Source organism: Prunus mume, linkage group LG7, assembly GCF_029339155.1.
Source record: "Prunus mume cultivar Tortuosa linkage group LG7, ASM2933915v1, whole genome shotgun sequence".
Taxonomy (NCBI): Eukaryota; Viridiplantae; Streptophyta; class Magnoliopsida; order Rosales; family Rosaceae; genus Prunus; species Prunus mume.
In genome coordinates, this window is record NC_142704.1 from 6,774,737 (window position 1) to 6,798,651 (window position 23,915).

Here is a 23,915-nt window from a genome sequence, read left to right on the forward strand (position 1 = left end):
ATCCAAGAGAAAGTGAAAGGTCATTGTTTTTGTATAAGGCCCAAATAAAAAGGGAAAAAAAAGTATCATCAGACTAAAAAAATTTAGACAAAAGTCACAGACCCAAGCAAAGCAAGCACCCATCTCTCTCTCTCTCTCTCTCTCCTGTTTTTTTGAATAAAAAACAGTTAGCCCTTCTCTTCCCCCCACCTCTCCTCCTACCATAAACAAATGCAGAAAAAACAACCATCTGAAATTCCATTTCACTCTGCACCAACATCATGGCCTAGCTGTTCTTGGATCCGGAGATTTTGGGTCTTTCAATTTGTTATGCAGAGCTATTTAAAATAATATACAGATAGCCCACCAGACATGATTGGGTTCCTCTCATTGTCCCTCCCTCCTAGGCTCCTCAGACCAGACCCTTCTTTCGCTTCCTTTTGTTGGAGTCTGTAGCTCAACTGTTTGTTGTAATGCCTGTATATCCATGGCCCCTCCTCCTCCTCTCCTCCTTCTTCCTAGTCTTCCTCTCTGTTTCTCCTCTGGCTTTGGCCCTCAACCCACAAGGCCAAGCTCTGTTTTCATGGAAGCAGAGCATCAATGGCTCCACTGAGGCCTTGAGGAACTGGAACCCAAGTGATCAAAATCCATGTGGGTGGTTTGGTGTCACCTGTAACCCCAACAACCAAGTGGTGGAATTGAATTTGAAGTACCTTGATTTGCTCGGCAAGCTCCCTTCCAATTTCACCTCACTGTCAACCATCAGCAAGCTTACACTCTCAGGCACAAACCTCACTGGTTCAATACCAAAGCAAATTTCAACTCTCCAAGAGCTTACTCTCTTGGACCTGAGCGACAATGCATTGAGCGGAGAAATCCCAGTTGAGATCTGCTCACTGCCAAAGCTTGAACAGCTCTACCTCAGCACGAACCGATTAGAGGGCTCAATCCCAATCGAAATCGGCAACCTCACAAGCTTGAAATGGCTGGTCCTGTTCGACAATCAGCTCAGCGGGAGCCTCCCCAGCTCCATAGGCAAACTGCACAATCTTCAAGTGATCAGAGCTGGTGGGAACAAGAACTTAGAAGGCCCTCTGCCTCACGAGATTGGAAACTGCAACAATTTGTTCATGCTGGGATTAGCAGAAACAAGCATATCAGGCTCCCTCCCTTCAACCCTTGGCCTCTTAAAAAAACTCGAAACACTCGCAATCTACACAGCCTTGCTCTCGGGCCCGATCCCCCCTGAACTAGGAGACTGCTCCGAGCTCCGGGATATCTATTTGTATGAGAACTCGATAACGGGATCGGTCCCGAGCCAATTGGGCAACATAAACAACCTTCAAAACCTTCTCCTGTGGCAGAACAACTTGGTTGGGGTCATACCTCCAGAGCTCGGCAACTGCCGCCAGCTGCAAGTCATCGACATCTCCATGAACTTATTGACCGGAAGCATACCGCAGTCTTTCGGAAACTTGACTTCGCTTCAAGAACTCCAGCTGAGCGTTAATCAAATATCGGGCGAGATTCCGGCGCAACTCGGAAACTGCCGAAAACTCACTCACATTGAGCTCGATAATAATCAGATCGCCGGTTCGATACCCGCCGAGTTCGGGAACTTATCCAATCTCACTCTGCTCTTCTTGTGGCATAACAAGCTCGAAGGAACCGTTCCGTCGTCGATTTCTAACTGTCTGAATCTAGAGGCAGTTGATTTGTCGCAGAACAGTTTGAATGGTCCGGTTCCCGGAGGGTTGTTCAATATACAAAAGCTCACGAAGCTTCTGCTCCTGTCGAACAACTTCTCTGGCGAAATACCGCCAGAGATTGGAAACTGCTCGTCGTTGATTCGATTTCGGGCTAGCGGCAACAAGCTCACGGGAGCGATCCCGCCGCAAATCGGGAACTTGAGGAACTTGAATTTCTTGGATCTTGGATCGAATCGGCTCACCCGAACTATACCGGAGGATATCTCCGGCTGCCGGAATCTGACATTTCTCGACCTGCATTCCAATTCGATTGGGGGAAATTTGCCCGGAAGTTTTGATCAGCTCGTGTCTCTCCAATTCGTTGATTTCTCGGATAATTTGATCGAGGGGACGTTGAGTGCGGGACTCGGATCGCTGAGTTCACTCACCAAACTCGTTTTGGGGAAGAACCAGTTTACAGGTGCGATTCCGAGTGAACTCGGTTCGTGCCCGAAGCTACAGTTACTGGACCTGAGCGGGAACGACCTCACAGGGAATATTCCGGCAAGCTTGGGCAAGATTCCGGCGCTCGAGATCGCTCTGAACCTGAGCTGGAACCAACTCTCCGGCGATATACCGAAGGAGTTCGCCGACTTGGACAAGCTCGGGATTCTAGACGTCTCTCACAACCAGCTCACCGGCGACCTCCAATTTCTCGCAGCCATGCAGAATCTCGTGGTCCTCAACGTCTCGCACAACAACTTCTCGGGGCGCGTCCCGGACACGCCCTTCTTCGCGAAGCTTCCCCTGAGCGTCTTGTCCGGCAACCCCTCGCTCTGCTTCTCCGGCAACAGCCAGTGCGCGGAGAACAGCAACAATACGGGCGGTGGGTCCCGCAGGCGCAGTGTAGCAGCGCGCGTGGCCATGGTGGTGCTACTGTGCACCGCGTGCGCACTCTTCTTAGCGGCCTTCTACATCATCCTTGGAGCTAAGAGGAGGGGCCCACCGGGTCTTTTCGGCGGATCCCACTCGCCCGACCCGGAGGACGACAGCGAGGTCGACGTGGGCCCGCCGTGGGAGGTGACGCTGTACCAGAAGCTCGAACTGTCGATTGTTGACGTGGCGCGAAGCTTAACCCCTTGCAACGTCATAGGGCGGGGCCGATCCGGCGTCGTTTATCAAGTCACCATCCCCTCGGGTCTTTCTCTCGCGGTAAAAAGGTTCCGTACGTCAGAGAAATACTCAGCGTCCGCGTTTTCCTCGGAGATTGCCACGCTGGCAAGAATACGACACCGTAACATCGTACGGTTACTAGGTTGGGGCGCGAACCGGAGGACGAAGTTACTGTTCTACGACTATTTGGCTAACGGTAATTTGGGTTCGTTATTGCACGAGGGGTGCGCAGGATTAGTGGAGTGGGACAGCCGGTTCAGGATAGCGCTGGGCGTGGCGGAGGGATTGGCGTATTTGCACCACGATTGCCAGCCGGCTATCTTGCACCGGGACGTGAAGGTCCAGAACATTTTGCTAGGGGATCGATACGAGGCCGTTTTGGCGGACTTTGGGCTCGCTAGGTTGGTTGAGGAGGACGATCAGAACGGTCCCTTTTCAGCCAATCCCCAATTTGCTGGGTCGTACGGCTACATTGCGCCTGGTAAGTTAAAAAAGTTTAACTTTTTAATATCGTTTTCGTTGTCTTTTAATCATGGGTTTAACTTCTCACTTCTTTTCATTGCTCAATTATGTGATTCTTAAGATTGACTTGTAATTTTGATAATTAGTCTTGTAATTCTTGAAGATACATGTTTGGATGAATTTGATGGATGGGACATGCGAATATGACAGATGTTCCATCATTTCTGAAATGGGTCCGTCGTCCTTGCTATTTTCAGAAACTAAAGCAACATAGGGTTTTGCAGTACAGCTTTAGTAGACTGTAACCCCTGTAATTGCAGGTTTTCTTGTTGCTTTTAGTGTTTGTTCTGTGAAATCACAATGATGATCGCAAATTCTGCTGGTTTTGGAAAAGAAACTTCAACTGTTTGACATGACATCACATTCGCTTTGCATTAGCTTGTGTCCAAAAACATCACATTCTTGGTGCTTTGGCTGGATGCTTGTATACTTTTTACAGTAATCTTTTCTGCATTTGTTGTTCTCTTAATCTTGCATTGTTTAATTTCTTCCGCACTGTAACGCTGACTTTAAATTTAAATGTTAATTTGAACAGAATATGCTTGCATGCTAAAAATTACTGCAAAAAGCGATGTCTATAGCTATGGGGTGGTGCTTTTGGAGATCATAACTGGGAAAAAGCCTGTAGACCCATCGTTCACAGATGGCCAACATGTGATTCAGTGGGTTCGAGACCACCTCAAGGGCAAGAAGGACCCAGTGGAGATTCTTGATCCTAAGCTTCAAGGCTACCCGGACACTCAGATACAAGAAATGCTCCAAGCTCTTGGAATCTCTCTCCTCTGTACCAGCAACAGGGCAGAGGATCGCCCAACAATGAAGGATGTGGCAGCATTGCTAAGAGAGATTCGACACGATCAGCCCCCGGTTGGAGGCGAGGCCCATAAGCCAGCGAGCAATGCCTTGAAAAATTCATCCTCTTCAGTCACACCAGCTCAATTGCTTCAACTGCAAGGCTCTTCTCCTTGCTCACTTGCTTACTCATCTGCTTCAGCTGGTTATCTGTCAGGAACCCAATAACAATGTCATAATGTTAGGATTAGGAGTGATATTATTAATTATTATTATTATTTGTAGGATTAGGGTAGCAAAGCAAGAGTAGTAATATGGTAAATTGATAGCACAAGTTGATCGGCATATTGATTGTACAGCAACTTGATGACATTATTGTACTTATAGTGATGAGTAATATGAATGAGGCCATTTCTTGAATTTCTATTTGCTTCACATATTGTGATTTATCGATTTATTTATGCATATATGAACGATTGTAAATGATTAGATGGTGATTTTTTTCCCATATATATTAATCAAAGGCGTTGTCATTGAAGAAGACACTTAATTATACAAGACAATGAGAGAGAGAGAGAGAGAGAGAGAAAGGGGACAACAAAACTACTGTTTGCTTGAATGTAAAGTCATTTTCCATGATTTCTTTCTCCAAAAAGGAGCAAGGAGGGGATGTGTGGATGGATGCGTGTGTTGTGTGCATGCAACTTGCAATTGTTTCCTTCTTTTTATTTTTTATTTATTTTATGATTACAAATTCACGTGTTGTTGTGTGCTGCGAACTTGGTAAAGAATTTTGGAGGGATATATGGATTTTTCTCTTCTTGGGGATGCGAAAGAGAAAGAAGAAAGGTAGCTAGGGATGTGTGGTGGGGAAATGTGAGCTTCTGCTATAATTGGGGAAGCCAATCCCTCCTTATCTCTCTCCCCACAGTCGCTGTTAATAAGAGGAAGTGCTCTGTAACCATCTAGGCCCCCCACCATGTGAACAATAGACAGAAGAATTCATCTATATCTTAATTAAAATAAACAAAAACAAAATCGGATATTAAAAAAACACAGTGGAGTATTTTTTGTGTAGCTCACAAATTCTCTATTTTATTTAGCAGTATCTTCCATACTTATGCAGAGAGGTGGAGGGCAAGAAAAAGATGCCCTTCTCTCTCTCTCTCTCTCTCTGATGACCTTTTGCACGTGACCGCACATGCAACATTATGGACCCCTTATATCATATGTAAGATATGTGAGATCTGAGATCCAGTCTCTTGGTTTTTAATACTTTTTTTCTGAAAAGCAGGCATCAAAGATTCCCAGTGCATGCAGATCATGATTCATGAGGGACTTTTATAGTTTTGTACATACAGTAGAGGTAAGCTTGTAAAGTTGTAGGGTCCACTATGCATGCATGGAATTGGACATCCCACACATGACCAAAAGATTAGGCATGGTACATTTCATCTCATCGGTGTTAAATTATTTTTACTCTCAATACAAATCCAAATATTTAAATTATGATGAACAAAATGTATACAGTTGTAAGAAAAGCATCAAGCTTAACATTTACAATTCTTCTTCTTCCCCATCAAAGATGATCTGTACAGATCAGCATCATTGGTTATAGTTCAGCTGTACAGATCATCTGCAGGTGCAGCAGCTGTGGCTGAAGAAAATGGAGCTCCTCCTGCAGTGTTGTTGGTCTGTTCCGAAAATTGAAACTCAGATCCAAAACCACGAGATTGCTGTAAAGTCTGAGCAAATTGCTGGTACATCCTGATGCTTGAATCGCTCACACTTCTGCGGGCATATTTCATCGACTCCTCAAAGTGAGCTGGCTTTATCTCTTGTACATCTTCCTCAATGCCATCCTCTTCCATGGCTTCTGGGATCTCTCTCCCTCTCAATATCCTACAAATTGGTTGAAGAGGAAACAAAAAAATGAGTATGGAATTTCTCATGTGATGCATAAATTTTTTTGAATAAAGTATCAATTGGCATCTATGAATCCTGTTTATGCTGCAATTCGTTTCTTGTGTGGGAAGGAAACTTAAAATATTTTCTATCTTACAAAACAATATTCTTTTAAGGAGCATATGCGGCAAACAAAACTAACTCTAGGAGGAGAAAACCTCTTACGTCTTCAATGTTTTCTCTAATGGCATACTTGCAGGCACGTTGACATATCTCAGTGATATCTGCACCACTTAAACCTTGTGTATAACAGGCAAGAGCTGCAAGGTCAATATCCTTAGAGATGGGTCGCTCAGGCCTGAGCAATGCTGGGTCGATAATGTCTGGCCTGTTCGTTGCCCCAGTGACGAAGACGGTTTTCTTTGCATTCATTCCATCCATTTCAGTTAGAAGTTGGTTCAAGACTCTTATCTCCAGGGCCACCGGCGTCTCTTACAGAATTGCCACGCTGACAGAGGGAGGGGGTTTTAGAGTTGGTTCAAGGAGAAAAGCTGTTGATTTTAAATAAAAAGAAAGAAAAAATCTTTAGTACCTGAGATGCAATTGAGTCCAGCTCATCAAAGAAAAGAACACAAGGAGCAGACTGGCGAGCCTTGTCAAAGATCTCACGCACATTTGCCTCACTTTCTCCAAACCACATTGTCAGCAATTCGGGTCCTTTGATGCTGATGAAGTTGGCCTGACATTCATTGGCAATTGCCTTGGCAAGAAGGGCTTTTCCACATCCAGGTGGTCCATAAAAGAGAACACCTTTAGAAGGCGACATGCCAAATTTCTCGAACTTCTCTGGATGCTCCACGGGGGTATTGGACAGTCTGCCAGAGATGAAAGAATTAGTATGAAATTTTGTCCAAATAAATGATATAAAGAAGAAACAGATAAAACTGATTAACAAACCTCTTCAAGTTCTCTTTTGACATTCTCCAAGCCACCAATGGCATCCCATGGGACATTAGGTACCTCCACAACCTGCAAAACCAAGAAAAGAACTTGTCATTCTCAAGTACCCCAAAAGATTTTCTCAGTAGCAAGTTCTAGATAACAATTGAAGCTTGGTTCTTTCAAATTTATAAAATTTTAAACTCACATTTTCTCTCAAGGCTGAAGGATTTGTAGAGGCCAGTCTGGAAGTGTTCATTCGTCACAGCCATGGAATTCAACACCTCAGCATCAATCGTATAGTCTTCTAAGTCAATCACATCCATTTTCTCTCGGATGCACTGAAAAGCAGCCTCTGAGCAGAAAGCAGCAAGATCTGCCCCAATAAAACCATGAGTGTCTTTTCCAACTCTTTCAAGATCAACCAACTGTAACAGAACACCAAATAAGCATCAGAAACTGTTGCCGCAGTAAAACACAGAACTATGTGATATGAAAAGCCAGTGGAAAAATCTTACTTCAGCTGCAAGTTTCATCTTCTTTGTACGGATTCTCCAAACTTCCAATCTTCCATGACAATAACACGAGACTTAAGGCCATCCATTAAAGTAAGAAGTTGAGATACTATACGCTTTTCCACTTCACCATGGGTCTTTTCCCTCTTTGGAGCAATAGAATCTATCTCATCAATAAAAATGATTGAGGGTGCATTCTTTTCTTCTTCCTCGAATGCCTTCGTCAAGTTGCTTTCACTCTCACCAGCCATCTTTGACATGATTTCAGGTCCATCAATCAAAAAGAAGAATGCACCAGTCTCATTAGCTACAGCCCTTGCAATCAGAGTTTTGCCAGTCCCAGGTGGCCCATAAAGCAAAATGCCTTTAGGGGGTTTCACTCCAATTGATTTGAAGAGCTGTCTGTGGATGTCTAAGAGGAAGTTCTACCAGCTCACGTATTTGAGCCATTTGCTTCCTAACACCTCCAACATCATCATAGCCCACCTCATCTAATCTTTCCTCATCTTCGTGCTTGATAGGTTCTCCGTCACAGAAAATCTCAGTATCTGGTGCAACAATGCAGTACTCAGAAGGGTTTGTCTCCATGACCTTGAACTCAACACTTCTCATCATACCCCTAACCAGGAAAAGGTCACCCTTCCTCACAGGCCGGTATGCATCTGTGAAGTATGCTGCAAAACCAGTAAGAATGTTAATAGACATTCACAGAAGCACAAAGCTTAATTGCAACAAAAGATTTTTGTATGACACAATCAACAAAGGATTAAATTTGAAAGAGAAAACTCACGCTTCAAATATGCATCAAACAAGTTTCCAGTCACTCCTTCAATTGTATCATCAATTGGAAGGATGTGAACCTGGTTTCCATTCTTGACATCAGGGCTGTGATGAATCGACACAACATCTCCAATACAAACCCTAAGATTAGCTTGCACAACTTTGTTCATTCTGATATTCGGTTGCTCGCATTCGCCATCAGCAAGAACAATACAAACTGTCTCTTCGTTTTTTCCCCTGTATAGGCCCAAAAATTAAGTGACATTTAAATTCCAGGCATTTAGAGATTGAAATTACTGGCATTTACTCTATTCAATATACAGGAGAGCAAAATTACCTTAATTAAAACAATGTCTCCACAAATAAGCTGAAGCTTTTCCATTGTAGCAGGGTGCAAGGAAACCACAGAGTTTTCATCATTGACAGCTTCATCTACAACAAGTCGATTCGGAGACTTCTTGCGTTCCGAAATTGCAGTGGAAAAATCCTTCTTGTTACTTTTCCTGTTTTGGACACAAATACTTTAATTACTCTTGCGGACATAGAATTAATATGATCCATATTTTGACAACAATTAAGTACATTCTGAACCATCATAAGAAAAACTCGGCTAACAAGAACAATCGTCCATTTGCATACAAATACTCCAATTATCTCATTCAAAACTAGAATCCCGAAATACAAGAAATTCTTGTGGCAAAAAAAAAAGAGCACTCTTTTGGTTAAAATTTTCGAGTTCAAGAAAACTCAAACGCAACAATCCCAGAAAACTTCTAAATTCTCTTCCCTTTGTGATTAAAGTTTTAGCAGAAAACCCCCCACCCCCACGCACACATTACTCTTGAAAAATCGCATCTTTGTCACTAAAAATTTAAAGAGAAAATGATTTGAAAGTCCACTTTAAGCCTTAAATTGTTTAGTTAGTACAGACAATTAAAGTTTGCCTCTTCCGATTGGAGAGGTAGTAAAAAAATGTTATCCGGCTTGTTCTTAATTGGAGGCGCTAGACCATTTTGTCTTATTTAAACTTAGCTTATGTTAGTAACCTTAATACTAATACTTTCGCAGGAAACAAAAATAGCTATAAACATATGACTAGGAATACGTACGGGTCCGAAGAAGAAGAGGGCTGAGATTGATCATGAGCAGATGAACTCGGAGCCGCCATTGTCGTTGCTTCTAGTTTGCTTTCTTGTGCTTTCCTTCGTCAACCAAAGGTTTTGTGAGTTTCAAATCTCGTTGAAGAGAATGAAAAGCCTATTCAGTTTAGGGCTAGGAGATTTTATTCGGGTTACGTGCGGGTAAAGATATATCTCTGCCCACGTGGCCCGAGATGCAAGAGGCCACGTGGGCTGTTCACTTTAGGCTTTTGGACAACATTTTATTGAGCCCAACATGCCCCAATAGAAGTACTTTGGGCCCAACCCGGCCCAGCGTAAGCCTTCTTCCCCAAATCAATAGGGCGCGCACAGAAACCGAACGCATGAAATGAATAGACTCGGTGAAGTTTGCCTAAGCTGCGAGGAGAAAATATGGGTATCAAAATTGCCGGGCAAATTGAGAAGGTGAACGGGAAAGAGCTGAGTTACCATGAGTTTGTAGAGAGATACATGGAGAAAAACCAGCCTGTGGTGCTCACAGGTCTCATGGACGATTGGAGGGCTTGCAGAGACTGGGTCACTGACAATGGCCAGCCCAATCTTCAATTTTTCGCTACCCATTTTGGGAAATCAAAAGTTCAGGTACTTAATTTCTTGCACAAAGTTGAAGTTTTTACTCTTTTTTCTTTGGTTGGTTACACTGGGAGCTTCCGCATGAAGCTGATTTCAATGAAGTATATTAGAGGAATTAATCATAATTAAGAAGATTGACAATGGTTATTAGATATTAGCTAACCCACTACCCCTTGCTTTTGGTTTGTTTTGTTTTCTGTGGGTTTGGAGTTGAATAAATGGTTTAAAGGTTCAGGCTTTTTATGTTTGATGTATATATGACCGTGCTACTCTGGGTTTGCTCCCTACCTTTTAAAGATGATGTGACATTTTGCTACTTTTAGGTTGCAGATTGTGGTACTAGGGAATTCACAGATCAGAAGAGGTTGGAAATGACTGTTGCAGAATTTGTTGAGCAATGGCTTGGGGACCCCATGCAGGAGCATGGCAATGCTTCAAGTCATTCAGCTATGAGCAAGATGTCGCTATATTTGAAGGACTGGCATTTTGTAAAGGTACTAGTTAGAATCCACTCTTTATTGATAGGGAGTTATAACTATGGGCAGTTGAGGAGTTAGTTGTGGCATTTTAATACTAAGTTGAAGGATAAGTTTCTTGGTGACTTGTTGCTTTCTTCGTCTTTGCTACTGTCTGCTTCAGGTGTATGTGGAATTTGAGTCTCTATGTTTGATAAGTTTATTTACTTGCTCAAAAAAAAAAGAAAAAAAAAGAAAGATGTATGTTCGGGACATGTCAGCTTGGATAGTCTGTCACTTTGCCCATATCATCGTGTCTAGTCTATGTTTAATATGTGAAAAGTTTCCAGCTCAGTCGCCTCACTTGTTCTATCGTCCTATTGTATTCTGATCTCCAGGAGTACCCAGAATATGAAGCATACACAACTCCGGTGTTCTTTTGTGATGATTGGCTCAACATATATCTTGACAATTATCATATGCATAATGATCCCAACATTTACTCAGAAAATAACGAAATAAGTTGCTCTGATTATCGTTTTGTTTACATGGGAGCAAAAGGTTCGAGCATATTTGTGATAGACGCATTCTCTTTTTTGTTAATCATAGATGTCATCTAAGTCAATTTCTTTAACAGAGATTTAGCTTCCCCTTTCTTTAGTTTAACCCACATGAAATTACCTAACATTTCATCTTTATGCAGGCACCTGGACTCCTTTTCATGCTGATGTTTTTAGGTCGTATAGCTGGTCAGCCAATGTGTGCGGCAAAAAACGGTGGCTTTTCCTGTCTCCTTCTCAAAGTCATCTTGTGTTTGACAGGCATGGTTACAGTTTCTCGCACTAATAATAATCAGAGAGATTGATTTGTTCATTGGTTTGATAAAAAGAGTACCATATTTCTGTTCTTATACGACTTTCTCTCTTCCCTTCCCCTCTTCTCTTCCTCCTCCTCCTCCTCCTCTTCTTTCAGGAATATGAAAAGCTGTGTATATAATATCTTTGATGAAGTTAATGAAACTAAGATTTCTGGGTTTGCAGAGGTAAATCAGCAATCTTCAATTTTTTTCGTCAATTTTTTTAATCTTTATTTTGCTACTTTCCTTGTGTTTGAAATTTATATTCTTCTCTTGAGCAGACTATCTGGTTGGAGTGCACTCAAGAGCAAAATGAGATTATCTTTGTGCCTAGCGGATGGTATCATCAAGTTCACAATTTGGTATGTCTTCTATTTCTTCAAGTTTTTTTCATGCTTGGATTTTTCGATACATAAAATAAAAGTCTGAAAGCTTGTGATTGATTTTAGAAAGGCTGTCCAAGTAAACCACTCTCTATGTGAAGTTGAACTTTTCCTATATGTAAAATAAGGAAAAAATAACTAACAGCAGTACTTGATTTTATACTTGAACAAAATAAAAATATCTTATCCTTTTCTTCTTGGCCTGGAATGAAAACTTATCATCTTATTTGTGTTCATAATGCTTTCAGGAAGATACAATTTCAATAAACCACAACTGGTTCAACGCTTATAATCTCTGTTGGGTGGTAAGAGGAACATTACTGCCAAGTACCTCATGTATTAAAACTCTAGCATTCCATGAAACATTGATGAAGCCAATGTTCTAGTGGAACTAACATTTATCTCATTAATTGTAGTGGGATTTGCTCTTGAGGGACTACAACGAGGCTAAGGAGTACATAGAAGACATCAAGGATATATGTGATGACTTTGAAGGTCTCTGCCAACGCAACCTTGCCGCTAATACAGGTAGAGTATAAAGTTTCGGAGAATGCTTAAATTCAGTACTTTAATGTCACGGTATCCTAATCTTCTAAAAAGCGGGCATACATTAACCTAAGCTTGTTTAGATTTCCTAAGTGGCTAAGCCAGGGACTTGTTCATAATCATAACTACTGAATTATTAGCTGAATTCGGCCATTGTCAACTCAAGCACCTGAAAGAGGAAGATGGAATTTTTTTTTTTAGAGGAAACAAAATGGTTGAAAAATCCTATGCTGCATACTAATTCTCTCTTTTTAATGCAGGCATGAACTTCAATGATTTCTTAATCTTCCTAGCACGGTTGTCCTTAGCCAACTTTATCCAACTTCATTATCTCGCTAGAAAGAATGGGAATAACACTTGGAATTTATCCCCAATAGCTCAGCATTTGACTTTCAACCTTGCATCTATTCAGAAAATTGCGTTGAATATAAAATCTGTAGAAGATTTGACAGGAAGTCATGGATTTCATTTGGATTTTCGGGAAACCTTAAAGGATCCCGAGTTCTTTAAACTGTGTACAATTTTGGGAAAAACATATGGGATGGTACACATGCAACAGAACTGGAATTCTGCAACAAAGAATGCTTGGATAGATGATATGAGGGACTTGGACGTCATAGTAACTTGTAGTTCTCGAGTCTGCAATCCTGAAGATCTTATTAAATTTATAGAACTTGCTGTTGCAGAATTTATGGGCGTTCGAATAGCAGAAGATGATTCCCGTCTAAATTGAACAATGATTAACAGACTCACTAGAATGACACTCTGCTACAAAATGTCCATGGTGAACTACTGGTTCTCAATATATTTTGAAGGTGCATCTTGACCTATCTTTGTGGTGGCCAAACGCCAAGATTATAAATCTCCTGAAGCACTGCCTATTTGGCTTATGAGATCCTAATAGCAACCATGGTGGTTGCAGCCCTGTGCATGGTATTTGCCCTTGAAGTTGGCTGATTCTTATTGTCTCAATGAAGTTTGACCAACTCTGCTGAGTCGGTGAATCCACTTTGTATCATTCTAAATATTAGATAAACAATTCATTCTTCTTTCTCCTTCTACCTTTATATAAATTTTCTATTTTAATGATTTTCTATTTTTTTGTTTTGTTTTTATGATTAAGCAGTTCACAGCTTGCTTTTAGTTTGAATATTATATTTGAGTGATGTTTAAATATGGAAAAAAAAAAAGAAGAAGAAGAAGAAAGCGGGATATTCTTTTAACGCGTTTCATGATTCATCTGTCCCCGGAATCAATGTGGACCTGCGAAAGTAAAACAAACCAAAAGGAAATGTCTCATTTTTCTTCTGGTTTCTTTGCTTTCAAGCGAAGCGTCTTTTAGTGCTTTTCCTTAGTCATCATTGACAGAACTGTTGTGCAATACGCGTACAACTCTGCTTTAAGTTGAAGCCTTAAGCTTTGCATAAAATTTTATGCTTTGTCCCCAGTTTCTCTGTTTTCCCTACTTTACCACAAATACATGCTGAAGTGATTTAAGGCATTTTCTAGAAAACTGAACACCTGATTCAAATGGGTAGACTCTGTGGCAATCAACAATGAAAAAGGACAAAATTTGCTGCCAGGAGCAGAAGCTTGGCTGGAAGTGCAGATTTCAACTATTTAAATACAATTTGGGGTTGACGACTCTACGTTAATATCAACATTATAATTGTGGAAACTGAGATTCTTGTATTTACTTGAGGATTTAGAAAACTGAGTTGGAAGGTAGGATATGTCTATGATATTATAAAGTCAGAAAAGGGTTGAGAGTACTCCAAGTGGTTATGTGTGCTGGATTCTTTTAAATTTTGTGTCCTTGTTGTTCCCCACATGCTTGGCCTTAAAATAAGGATGCTTTGCCACTAAAATATCATGCATTTTGCTTTGCTTCAGACCAAGAAAGTTTTCAACTTCTAAAGCTGTATGGGTTTTCCAAACCACAGCACTCTCTGTCCTCAAATTTACATGGTCCCAGTGAGAGGGTGCTAAACGTTTTGAATAGAAGACACTTTTTTTTTTTAATATGAGGACTGTAAAATACAACAAAACCCTTGTTATGGCCTACAAAGTAAAAATAATAAATACCTCACAATGGAAAAAATCAAGACAGGTTGCTTTCTGTACTATGCTGTTATATTCATGGACACCTTACATTTCTTCCAGGGCCTCCATAGTAAAAGTAAGTCCCCCACACATTGTTTCTTCCTTGTCTTATATCATAACAATTTGGATGATCAGCCTGGAGGTGAAGATTTGTAAGAGGAAGTAGGTTATTATCCCAATCAACTACTTGCAAATTTCTGAAGTAAGATGCTTTTCCAAATCCAGCTTCTGCAAATTGGCCACTCCCCATTTGTGTAGATGTGTGGTATCCCATTGATCTACTATTTACAATTTCTCCTCCAAATTGCACCATGCTTGCATGGCTCCTCAGGTGACTAAACAAGAATGCAGGCCAATACCCAACTAGTAGGCCATTACCAAATTCTAGCCACCAGTGACCATGCTTTGGATCCTGCAATATCATAATTACATGTTGGTAACTTTGTTAGGTCAATCGGTTGTAATCCATTAGGTTATTTGTCTTGCCTTGTCTTTTGACTGCATAATGATGAGCTTTTGTCCCTTACATGATGGGTTTTATTTTACTGTCTTATTATCTGGTTCTGCAGATTATATCTAGAAGTAAAAAGTATTCACACAATCATTCATGCAAGTGAAAGGGAAAAAAAACAATAAATAAAATAATAGAAATGCCCTATTATGAAGTAAAGAAGCAAAGTTTAACCTTGGGGAAGTGAAAGAATATTATTAGTCTTTAAATATAAAAATAAGGGGAATAACAGATTTTTCTTTTTTCTGGTTGTGAGTTGTGACCAACCAAAACAAACTACCTTAAACCTCAAGACGGCAAACTGAATTCTCATGATATTGATTTGATTTAAATTTGTCTTTTTTTGGCTTTGAATATAAATCATTTGAATTTTGACCAAAACTCTCACCTTCCAAACCATCAAGCCAATGTCAAATTGTCTGCTACCATAAGAAGACCTTGGAGATATTGCTGCTCCAATAGCAATCTTGTTATTAGTTTGGACAAAGCCAGAGCAAAGCAAGTTGTAGCATCCAGTGGCTTGATATGCATCTGTCTGTATATTAGAAGCATCAAATTAGCACCTCTTTCATTTTATAGGCAGAAGAGAAAAACAAGGATTCTAATAAAAACTTACTGTCCAGTATGTAAAGAATCTAGGGTAGTTGTCTCCATATAACTCTGGGCTAACCTGAAGAAAGAAAGAGGAAAAAAAAACATTGCTTTTAAAAATTGAGAAGAAAATAAACTTGGGAAATTTAATTTGTGTAAGACAAATCTGAAATCTGAGAGACATGCCTGCCATCCAGCTTCAATGGTATTTAGATCATGGCCAAATGAACCAGAGATTACCCAAATCTGTGACAAGCTAAATTCATATTGATCAGTCACACGTGGAGCCCACACATTTATGCTGGCCTTTGCTCCATAGTATTGATCTCCATTTACAAACACAACTGCATGCTGTCAAATATCCAAACAAAAATAAAAATATTTGGTCAATGACAGTTTGACTATTACCAGTTTTAAATTTTGAGATGAAAAACACTAACCTCATGGCCACTGCCTGATGAGTCTCTCCTCACACTTCTTCTTGGTTTTCTTCCAAATCTTCTGATGGAGCTTGCTCTTAAAATGTCTTTATCTGCTGTCCTCCTGATTGGAACAGTTCCTTGTGGACAGGATTCACCAGAATCTGACCACAGTTGATAACTGTCTCCCACTATATCTGTGTTGTTATGGCCTTTATCTTTGGGCCTCTCTGGTTCATCCTGTAGAACCATGTTCCTTAATTATAAATAAACTTATTGCACATTAACTTTCCAAACTTGAAAAAGGGTAGGTAGTTCATCGAAATTACCAATGGCTTCTGTCCTTTAAGCTCAGGATGGTCAAAAGCAGGTTGAAGATGAGATAAAACACAGTCTATCACATCACCATCAGGGCTCTGCAGACAGAAATAAACAGCAACCAAAGTCATTAAATATGCTGGGTTGAAATTTCATGGAGGACAATTATTGATCGATTCGAAAAAATGAAAAACAAAAACAGAAAAAAGAAGACAAGAAGAAGATGAACTTTGCAGCATATAGAAGTTCACTATCAAAGACAAAAGGAAAATGCCTGGATAGTCTTGACTGCAGGCTTGTTGATCTTCTTTAAATATGACTGGACAACCCTCAACTTGTTGAACTCTGAACCTGGCTGAAAAGTCTGATTGGCCGGCGAGAGGCGGCGGCCGGAATCTGAGACAATTGGGTGTGACAATGCAGGGGTGAAGAGAGAAGAAGCAACAAGAAATAAAAGAACAAGAAGCATGGGAACGAATGAGAAAGTGTTGGTGTGGATGTGGCAAGGAAGAAGAGCCAGTTTAGAGGAATGTTTTAGTGGAGTAGGTTTCTGTTTTGGTACAACAACAACAACAGTTTGTGTTTGTATGCATTGTTGTTGTCTTCTTGTTGTGTGCTGAATTGCATAACAACATGAGGAGGGTGTGTTGTATTCATTCTTCTGTTTTGTCCATCGACCTGAATAATCTCCCTTCATGTCCTTACAAAACACAAGCAACCATCAAAGATGAAGTCTGCCAAGCCAGCCAAGTTAATCACTTTGATTCACTGCCTCACCATTTCCAACATATAAACAACTCTCTCTCTCTCTCTCTCTCTCTCTCTCTCTCACACACACTCTCAAGGAGAGAGATTCTTGGGGCTTGGTTTTGTGTTTCTGACACCTAAGAAAATTAGAGGCATGAGCATATTAAAATAGACTTGGATTGGTGGGGCTTCGTACTTCCCAAGTTTAAGTCTTTAGAGGGTTGCGGTCAAAATGGTTTTAAATTCTTTTCACGAAGAGAGAGAGAGAGAGACGGAGAAGTGGGTGCTTCGAGTTTCAGGTTAATTAATTTAGAAATTAACAGCTTAAGCCAAGCCAAGTATCTCTAAAAATTAACAGCTTCTGGATTCTCTTCCTTATTCTTTTTTGGCTGAAAGAATCTTTTGTTTTCAGCTCATTCCATTTTGGCCCTTGCAACATCTTTCCGGTCTCATTATTTCCCTTCCTCTAATGGATCTATGTTCTGGAGATTTAATAAATAAAATGTAATCATATTGCTGTCACCCGTTACCACTAGGAAGTGGAACAGATGTAGTGCACAACCTCACATTATAATTTCTAATGGACCATCCATCCATATGTATATTTCATCATTTCAAATGGACCATGAAAATAAATAAATAAATTCCCACTTCCCACTTCCCAAGTGGGTAAAATCTTTTGACTATATATAAAATTATTGGTAATCAAAAGATTCCTGTAAATACTTATGACGGAGGAGAAAAGGAAAATGCTTTTGTAATTGGTGTGACTTAAGGCAATGATCAGATGAAAGTTTGAGAAAAAATTCTGCAGCATGTGCCTCTTGTGCTTTCAGCAGCATCTTACTTGCCAAATTGCTGTGCCTTCTGGTTTGTTTATTAGATTGTCAATGCTCTGCAATTCACTCCAAAATGGAAAAGTCAATGCTTTTGCCCGTAACAAACGATGGAAAATAGATGGTTTACCAAACTAGAAATGCACAAAAATTGTTTAGATAATATTTTTAACTGGGGTGTATCTGCTCTAACCAATTTGACTAAGTTCATATTTGGAAAAAAAAAAGATTCTTGTTAAATAACCATTTTGTGAAGATATAACATCAGTAATACTAATAACCTTCACCCCTAATTTATTTAGGCTATACAACATTTGCTAAGGAAAACGATGCCGCAGGGTGCATATTGATGAGGTAGGTCCATCTATATTTGATGTCAAGATCATGGTTAGGCGTGACGCCAAAGGTCAAGCATGTCAAATTCCCATATGCCGACAATTTGTGATGCCATATATAACCCATAAGCCTCCAAGCGACAATAGTAGCAGAGAATTTACTGTTGGAATTGATAGTGTAGCATCAGCCTCAAGCTTGATGATTCAGACTGATCTCCAAATAAGGTTAGCTTTGCCTTTGCTAGTTTAACGCTATAAGAGGGCACCATTCCATTAGGGCCTTAAAGATGGGAAGTTTTTCAACTTTTCCATAACGCGTGGTGTTATTGATTTACTCGTATTATAAACGTATGTGTTTAAAAGATATAATGTTAATAAATATATCAGTAATTTGATATAATACAAGAAGTTATTATTCTCGTATTATAAATAATATTATTAATCAACTCATATTATAAACACACACGATACTGATAAGAGAGAATTGTCATTGAAATTGACAGTGTGACAGCAGCCAAAAGCTTGATGTCCAAATCAGTATAGGTTTGCTAGTTTAATGCCGCAAGAGGGTACCATCACCTATATAATAAGATCCCCAAAAGTAATTAAGGGCCAGCAAAAAGCCACATGTGCATACCACTCTAATGTGTAATCAATCATACTAAGGTCTAATGAAGCTCCTAATTATACAAAAACTTTCTTTTAAATTGCCATTACCATGATATGAAAGTTAAAAGATTCCTACCTATACCTAGTAATTTTTTGTAATTAACCATGCAATTAACTTGGTTGGTACTAAAGCTTGTGGGAGGCAGAAAGGTATGGGCCCTCAAGCCTGGTGCTTCGTTCTCTTTTTAGGGTCCTGGGCAATGGTGCTTGCTTGCTACTTTCAAATGCAACGAGAATAATGTTATTTTACTACTTAGATTAATTATGGTATAACATACGTGATAACTTTTTCCCGTTTCAAACGAGTTTTCAGCTTGAGGCCTCATCCCCTCCCCTGTTTGCTAATTTCTATTCTATCTTTAATGCTCTCTTCTTTTCACAAAAGATCCGTTCACACTCCCAACAACTTCTGCAGCAACCAGTTGAAGAATATTGGTCCACCCTAAGCCCACGCTCATTAAAAGCAACATCACCACATTGAGATTATTAAGTTGTTCCAGTGGCAACCATACCATGCCCCCTTTCGAAAAGTTGGTCTGAGAGAACAGATTCCAGCCCCACTATAATCTACAAATTTTTAAAGGAGAAAAAAGGAGTATGGCCTGAATTTATACATGTCTGAACTTTGAAGCTATCTAAGATCTCTCATGGAATGGATTATATTCTTTAAAATTTGAATTGGTTATGTAATCCATTAAAGTTAATGTCATTTCATGGCATAAACTATATAAAACTATGTCACCTTTTTTTCTTCTTGGCTTGAAAGGCTGCCATTGCCATATGCTTTTTGAAAGGGTGCCAACTTGCAAAAGCAAAAATATTATTGCCCTGTAATTTTGTTGGAGCTAGCTCTGATATTATACTGGGATTTGCTCTAATTCTTCATTCTTGGTCTGATATGACTGATATTAAATCTTACATCATCTGCAGTTTCTAGTTTGTAGCAGAAGGCACGCCCAGCTGGTAGATTCTCTTGTGAATTGTGAAAATACCGTTTTAAAAGAATGATGAGCAAACAATTAGAATATAATCATATGATTATTCCATGATTATGATTTGCAGGTACCAGAAATGGATAACATTCTTACTTACACCATAAGCTCTGGTTTCTAAGAGTAAGGGCTAATAAGAAATTATTATAAATTAAAAAAAAAAAAACCAATTAGCATATTCACTTAATTTTTCATGACCAAAATCTTCAGCATCATCATAAGACAGTCCATTTATAGCCTAGGATACATAGTGGTGCCTGCAGATTATATAATGCAGAAGCTATAAGGCACTATACCTATCTTAGTGCCTACTTGGAAGGTTGAAGATGGTGATGGGTCATATTCTCAGATGAATGTGGAGACCATGTGATGTTTATCTTTCATAGGAGCTAATCTTCTTTTCCACTATTTATATATGAAAGAAAAGCTGGAAATTATTTGGCTTTTTTCAAAAGCACAACACTTTGAGACCTTCAAAGGTATGATGCAATTATACATGTAGGGACTTCCACTGTCACATGGGTAGCAACCATTCAAAGTTTCAAACAAACTGTTTGAATTTATTTTGGTTTTGGATTTTTTTTTTCTTTTAATTCTTTTATAAATAAAAAAATTAATGTGGTTTATGGTTTGGAGGTCAAAAAGATTTCTTGACATCATGACTTACCCTGAAAGATATGAAAGAAGAGAAAACTGGTCTGGAAGACTTGGAAGATGATCAATCAACTCAAGTACAGAAAACACTTTCATTACTTTGGTCACTAATCTTGACATTTTAAAGCTAACAATGATGCTAATCTGCGAAAAGGGCTACCTTGACTATATTGGCAACAAGTTGTCAGTTCTTGACTAATTAAAAAAGGCATGCTCCAACCAATTAATTTCATTTTACACATTACATTCACTTTAACTTTTATCTTTATTCCAAAATTCTGGCCCTTCAATTTCCAGTTTTCAATTGATTTGATTTGTTGGTATTGAAAAAAAACATTCATGAAGAACAGATTCTGAAAACAAATTATTCATCTGTCGTATCACCATTGCAAGGAGCATGAATTCTTTGGACTCTGAAATGATGGATAAAAAGATGGATCCTCTGTCCACCATAGTCTGTTTCAATCAAATTGAATGCATCTCTTCCTCAATTAACGGTGGATTGCTTGACAAGAAAAGCATCCTTCTCCTTCCATCTTTGTAGAACCTGAAAAAGGAAGAGGCATCTTCACATTCTCCCACAATGCTCTTTTTTATCTCTACAATTGAACTTTCATCAAATAAAGGAACAATGAAACTGACTGCTGCTTGTTTGTTCATAAACTATATATCTCATTTTGTCTTACAAAGCCACATTTTAAGCTCAACTAATCTCACCATCACTCTAATAAGCAAAGAGCAATTTCAACACTGTACTTTGTTTTTTTTCTTTCTTTCCAATTTTCTGTTATCCTTGGGGGATAGTGTAGATAGTTAACTATGTCATCGGCGATGAGGGAAGGCGTAAGATCAGCAGGAGAGGCCTCTCACAATGGGATTGTTCGCCGGATGGTAAGCCTTCCCAGAAGCATTATAGGAGGATTTTCAAGAGCCATGGGTCATCGTAGAGGCCTAATAGGAATAGGAGGAAGAAAAGCTCAAACTCTACCATCAAACTTTCAACTGCAGCATCCAGAAGATCCCCTCATTGGTCTAGATGTATCAGCTTTTCTACCTAGCCTTGAGCAGCAATATGGTACCATGCATCCATTCTTTTATGCTTGCCATTTTATGGAGGCCTTAAAGATTGCAGAGGGTGAACACAAGTTCTTGTTTATGTATCTCCACTCACCGGAACATCCCTTCACACCCTCTTTCTGTAGGGAGACACTGTCTTCAGAGCTGCTGGTGCAGTTTCTTGATGCTAACTTTGTTTCCTGGGGAGCACTTGCTGATAGAGGGGAAGGTCTACAAATGGCTGCAACAATGAACCCTTCTTGCTTTCCATTCTGTGCTGTTATAGCTCCTGCTCCTGGTGAAAGCATAGCAGTGCTAAGACAGGTTGGTTGAAACATGAAAGTATTTTAGTACTTTTTTCATTAAATAATCATCCATCACTATTGTTCTTTGCTTTGTCCATGTTTAGATGGAAGGACCAATTTCCCCAACTGAGCTGGTGGGGATTCTGCAGAGGACTGTGGAGGAACAAGGGTCGGCTTTTCGTAGTTCAAAGGTCAAGCAGGCAGAAGCTATAATAGCAGACCGTCGTCTAAGAGAAGAACAAGACGCAGCATATCTTGCAGCTCTGCAGTTAGACAAGGTTTGTTTGTGCCTATACATATGATATATGCCATGCTTTAGGTCCAAGACTTTATCTAGTGAAGCAGAAAGTTGACAATGAACCAACATTCTTGCCCATTTCTGTAGGAAAAGGAGAAGCTAAAGAATCTACCTCCAGCATACAGAGCTCAGAAACCAGCAGAAGCCCCTACCAAAGCGAAAAATGAGAGACTTCAAAACTACCCTACCAAACAAGAGTATGGAAAAACCAAAGAGGCTTCTAGTACAAGAGAAGCTCAATACAAGGAGGTTGCAAATAGGGGGAAGGATCCTCAGGCTGCTGCACAGGTATAATTTTAGAGACAAAACATCATATTTTGAGTTTTTAAAAAAAGCAGTAATTATATTGTTAATTTGGTTGTTTCATTGTTGTTTTCTTCAGATACTGATAAGGTTTCCAAATGGGGAAAGAAGAGAGCAGTGCTTCTTGTGCACAGACAAAGTGCAGTCAATTTACAGATACATAGATTCACTAGGCCTCCCTGGCATAGCAAACTACAGATTGATTTCAAGCTTCCCAAAAAGAGTTTATGGGGTTGACCAAATGGGGATCACACTCAAGGATGCTGGACTGCATCCAAGAGCAACCCTCTTTCTTGAACTTCTGTGACATCAATTCTTTCTATATTTTCACAACTATTGAAAACCAAAATTGGCATCCTTGTAATCAAAATTTCAATCTTGGGTTTTTCTATTATTGCTAGAAAATGTCAATTGGAGCAAGTAGTGGGTTGGATGAGGCCATGCCAAAAGGGACAATCTCATTAATTTCACTCACTGTCAAGTGCCAACAAAACAAAGTCTACTGAGAAGACTAAGTTCAAACTTTAAACCTTTCAACTAAAGATAAAGATGCCAAGTCATGACTCATGACAGCTCATTTAGTTTGTTATGCTGTTATGTTTGTTACAGCAGGTTGTTAGGGAAAGTTTAGTACAGCCTTGGTTATATATATACACCTCAAATGTAAATGTAATTATGTAAGAAAATTCAGTAAATGAGAAGAGGATTATTCAGTAAAACTATTCTTTTGTTTTCCTTTGTTTCTCTGGTTCCTTTGTTTCTCTTTATGGTATCAATCGCCACTGCCTCACGGCTCTCTTCGATCCTAGTCTCTTCCGCTTCTGTGCTCTAATCTCTGGTTTGATCTCGATCCGACAAGAATTGATTCTTGTTCTTTCTCTTGATTCTTTGTCTCCTTCATCTCTGATGGCGTCACCTCTTGAATCCTCTTCTCGATTCCGTCTATCCCCACTCAGAATCCCAATTCTTCCTTTTCAAACCCTAATTCGTCCCAGACCTACACTTCTCTTACAATTCAAAACATCGGTAGCATGGTGCTGATCAAGCTCAAGCGTTCGAATTATCTGCCTTGGTGTGCTCTATTTGCCCCAATTCTTCGTCGCTACAAGCTTCTTGGACTTGTTGATGGAAGTGAGTCTTGTCCGGTGCCATTTTTACCAGATCGATCACTCAATCACTGCTTACGAGTTGGTATGAGAAGGATCGAATCTTCTCATCCGGTTCAATTCAACGCTCTCCGAGGAAGTCATTCCGTTTACTGCTGATGTTTCTTCGTCTAGAGATCTGTGGCTCAAACTTGAGCAGCGCTTTGGTGGTGTTTCGATGCTCATATTCATCGCCGTTCTCGTCTTGAGTATTGAAAGGCTCCCAAACAATGGTGATTATCTACAACACCAAGGAAATCTCGATTCCTCACTGCGCAAATGAGCTTGGTTTGGATCCGATCTTATTGCTGCTACACTGGCTGGGCTTCCTGATGAGTTTGAATCATTCATTGATTCTATCATGCTC

At 39.9% G+C, this 23,915-nt stretch overlaps 4 protein-coding genes, 1 long non-coding RNA gene and 1 pseudogene across 6 annotated transcripts; 4 read left to right on the top strand and 2 right to left on the bottom strand.

Annotated features, from left to right (window-relative positions):
* Positions 1 to 62: 62 nt before the first annotated feature.
* LOC103343093 (uncharacterized) lies at positions 63 to 4,574 on the top strand. Its single transcript, XM_008246771.3, has 2 exons — positions 63 to 3,321; positions 3,898 to 4,574. The coding sequence occupies exons 1-2, from the start codon at positions 453 to 455 to the stop codon at positions 4,380 to 4,382; spliced, it is 3,354 nt and encodes a 1,117-aa protein (XP_008244993.2). The 5' UTR covers positions 63 to 452; the 3' UTR covers positions 4,383 to 4,574.
* Positions 4,575 to 5,773: 1,199 nt separating this feature from the next.
* On the bottom strand, positions 5,774 to 8,567 carry LOC103343116 (cell division cycle protein 48 homolog; annotated as a pseudogene). The gene is made up of 6 exons (XR_016122377.1): positions 7,517 to 8,567; positions 7,207 to 7,426; positions 7,017 to 7,088; positions 6,652 to 6,934; positions 6,285 to 6,567; positions 5,774 to 6,056 (listed from the first exon to the last, which is right to left on the bottom strand). The product of XR_016122377.1 is annotated as a cell division cycle protein 48 homolog (transcript).
* Positions 5,952 to 7,024, top strand: LOC148915339 (uncharacterized). Its single transcript, XR_016122378.1, has 2 exons — positions 5,952 to 6,090; positions 6,319 to 7,024. It is a non-coding gene; the product is annotated as an uncharacterized LOC148915339 (long non-coding RNA).
* Positions 8,568 to 9,761: 1,194 nt separating the features above from the next.
* LOC103343094 (2-oxoglutarate (2OG) and Fe(II)-dependent oxygenase superfamily protein) lies at positions 9,762 to 13,362 on the top strand. Its single transcript, XM_008246772.2, has 9 exons — positions 9,762 to 10,035; positions 10,350 to 10,520; positions 10,880 to 11,042; positions 11,185 to 11,302; positions 11,454 to 11,523; positions 11,619 to 11,699; positions 11,969 to 12,025; positions 12,137 to 12,248; positions 12,527 to 13,362. The coding sequence occupies exons 1-9, from the start codon at positions 9,826 to 9,828 to the stop codon at positions 12,997 to 12,999; spliced, it is 1,455 nt and encodes a 484-aa protein (XP_008244994.2). The 5' UTR covers positions 9,762 to 9,825; the 3' UTR covers positions 13,000 to 13,362.
* Positions 13,363 to 14,258: 896 nt separating this feature from the next.
* LOC103343095 (protein neprosin) lies at positions 14,259 to 17,422 on the bottom strand. The gene is made up of 7 exons (XM_008246773.3): positions 16,483 to 17,422; positions 16,220 to 16,306; positions 15,912 to 16,130; positions 15,658 to 15,822; positions 15,497 to 15,550; positions 15,269 to 15,415; positions 14,259 to 14,781 (listed from the first exon to the last, which is right to left on the bottom strand). Exons 1-7 carry the CDS (start codon positions 16,903 to 16,905, stop codon positions 14,404 to 14,406), a joined length of 1,473 nt encoding a protein of 490 aa, XP_008244995.2. The 5' UTR covers positions 16,906 to 17,422; the 3' UTR covers positions 14,259 to 14,403.
* A 3,601-nt stretch (positions 17,423 to 21,023) lies between these two features.
* LOC103343097 (plant UBX domain-containing protein 10-like) lies at positions 21,024 to 22,871 on the top strand. Its single transcript, XM_008246774.3, has 4 exons — positions 21,024 to 21,821; positions 21,907 to 22,080; positions 22,188 to 22,388; positions 22,483 to 22,871. Exons 1-4 carry the CDS (start codon positions 21,261 to 21,263, stop codon positions 22,708 to 22,710), a joined length of 1,164 nt encoding a protein of 387 aa, XP_008244996.2. The 5' UTR covers positions 21,024 to 21,260; the 3' UTR covers positions 22,711 to 22,871.
* Positions 22,872 to 23,915: the final 1,044 nt, after the last annotated feature.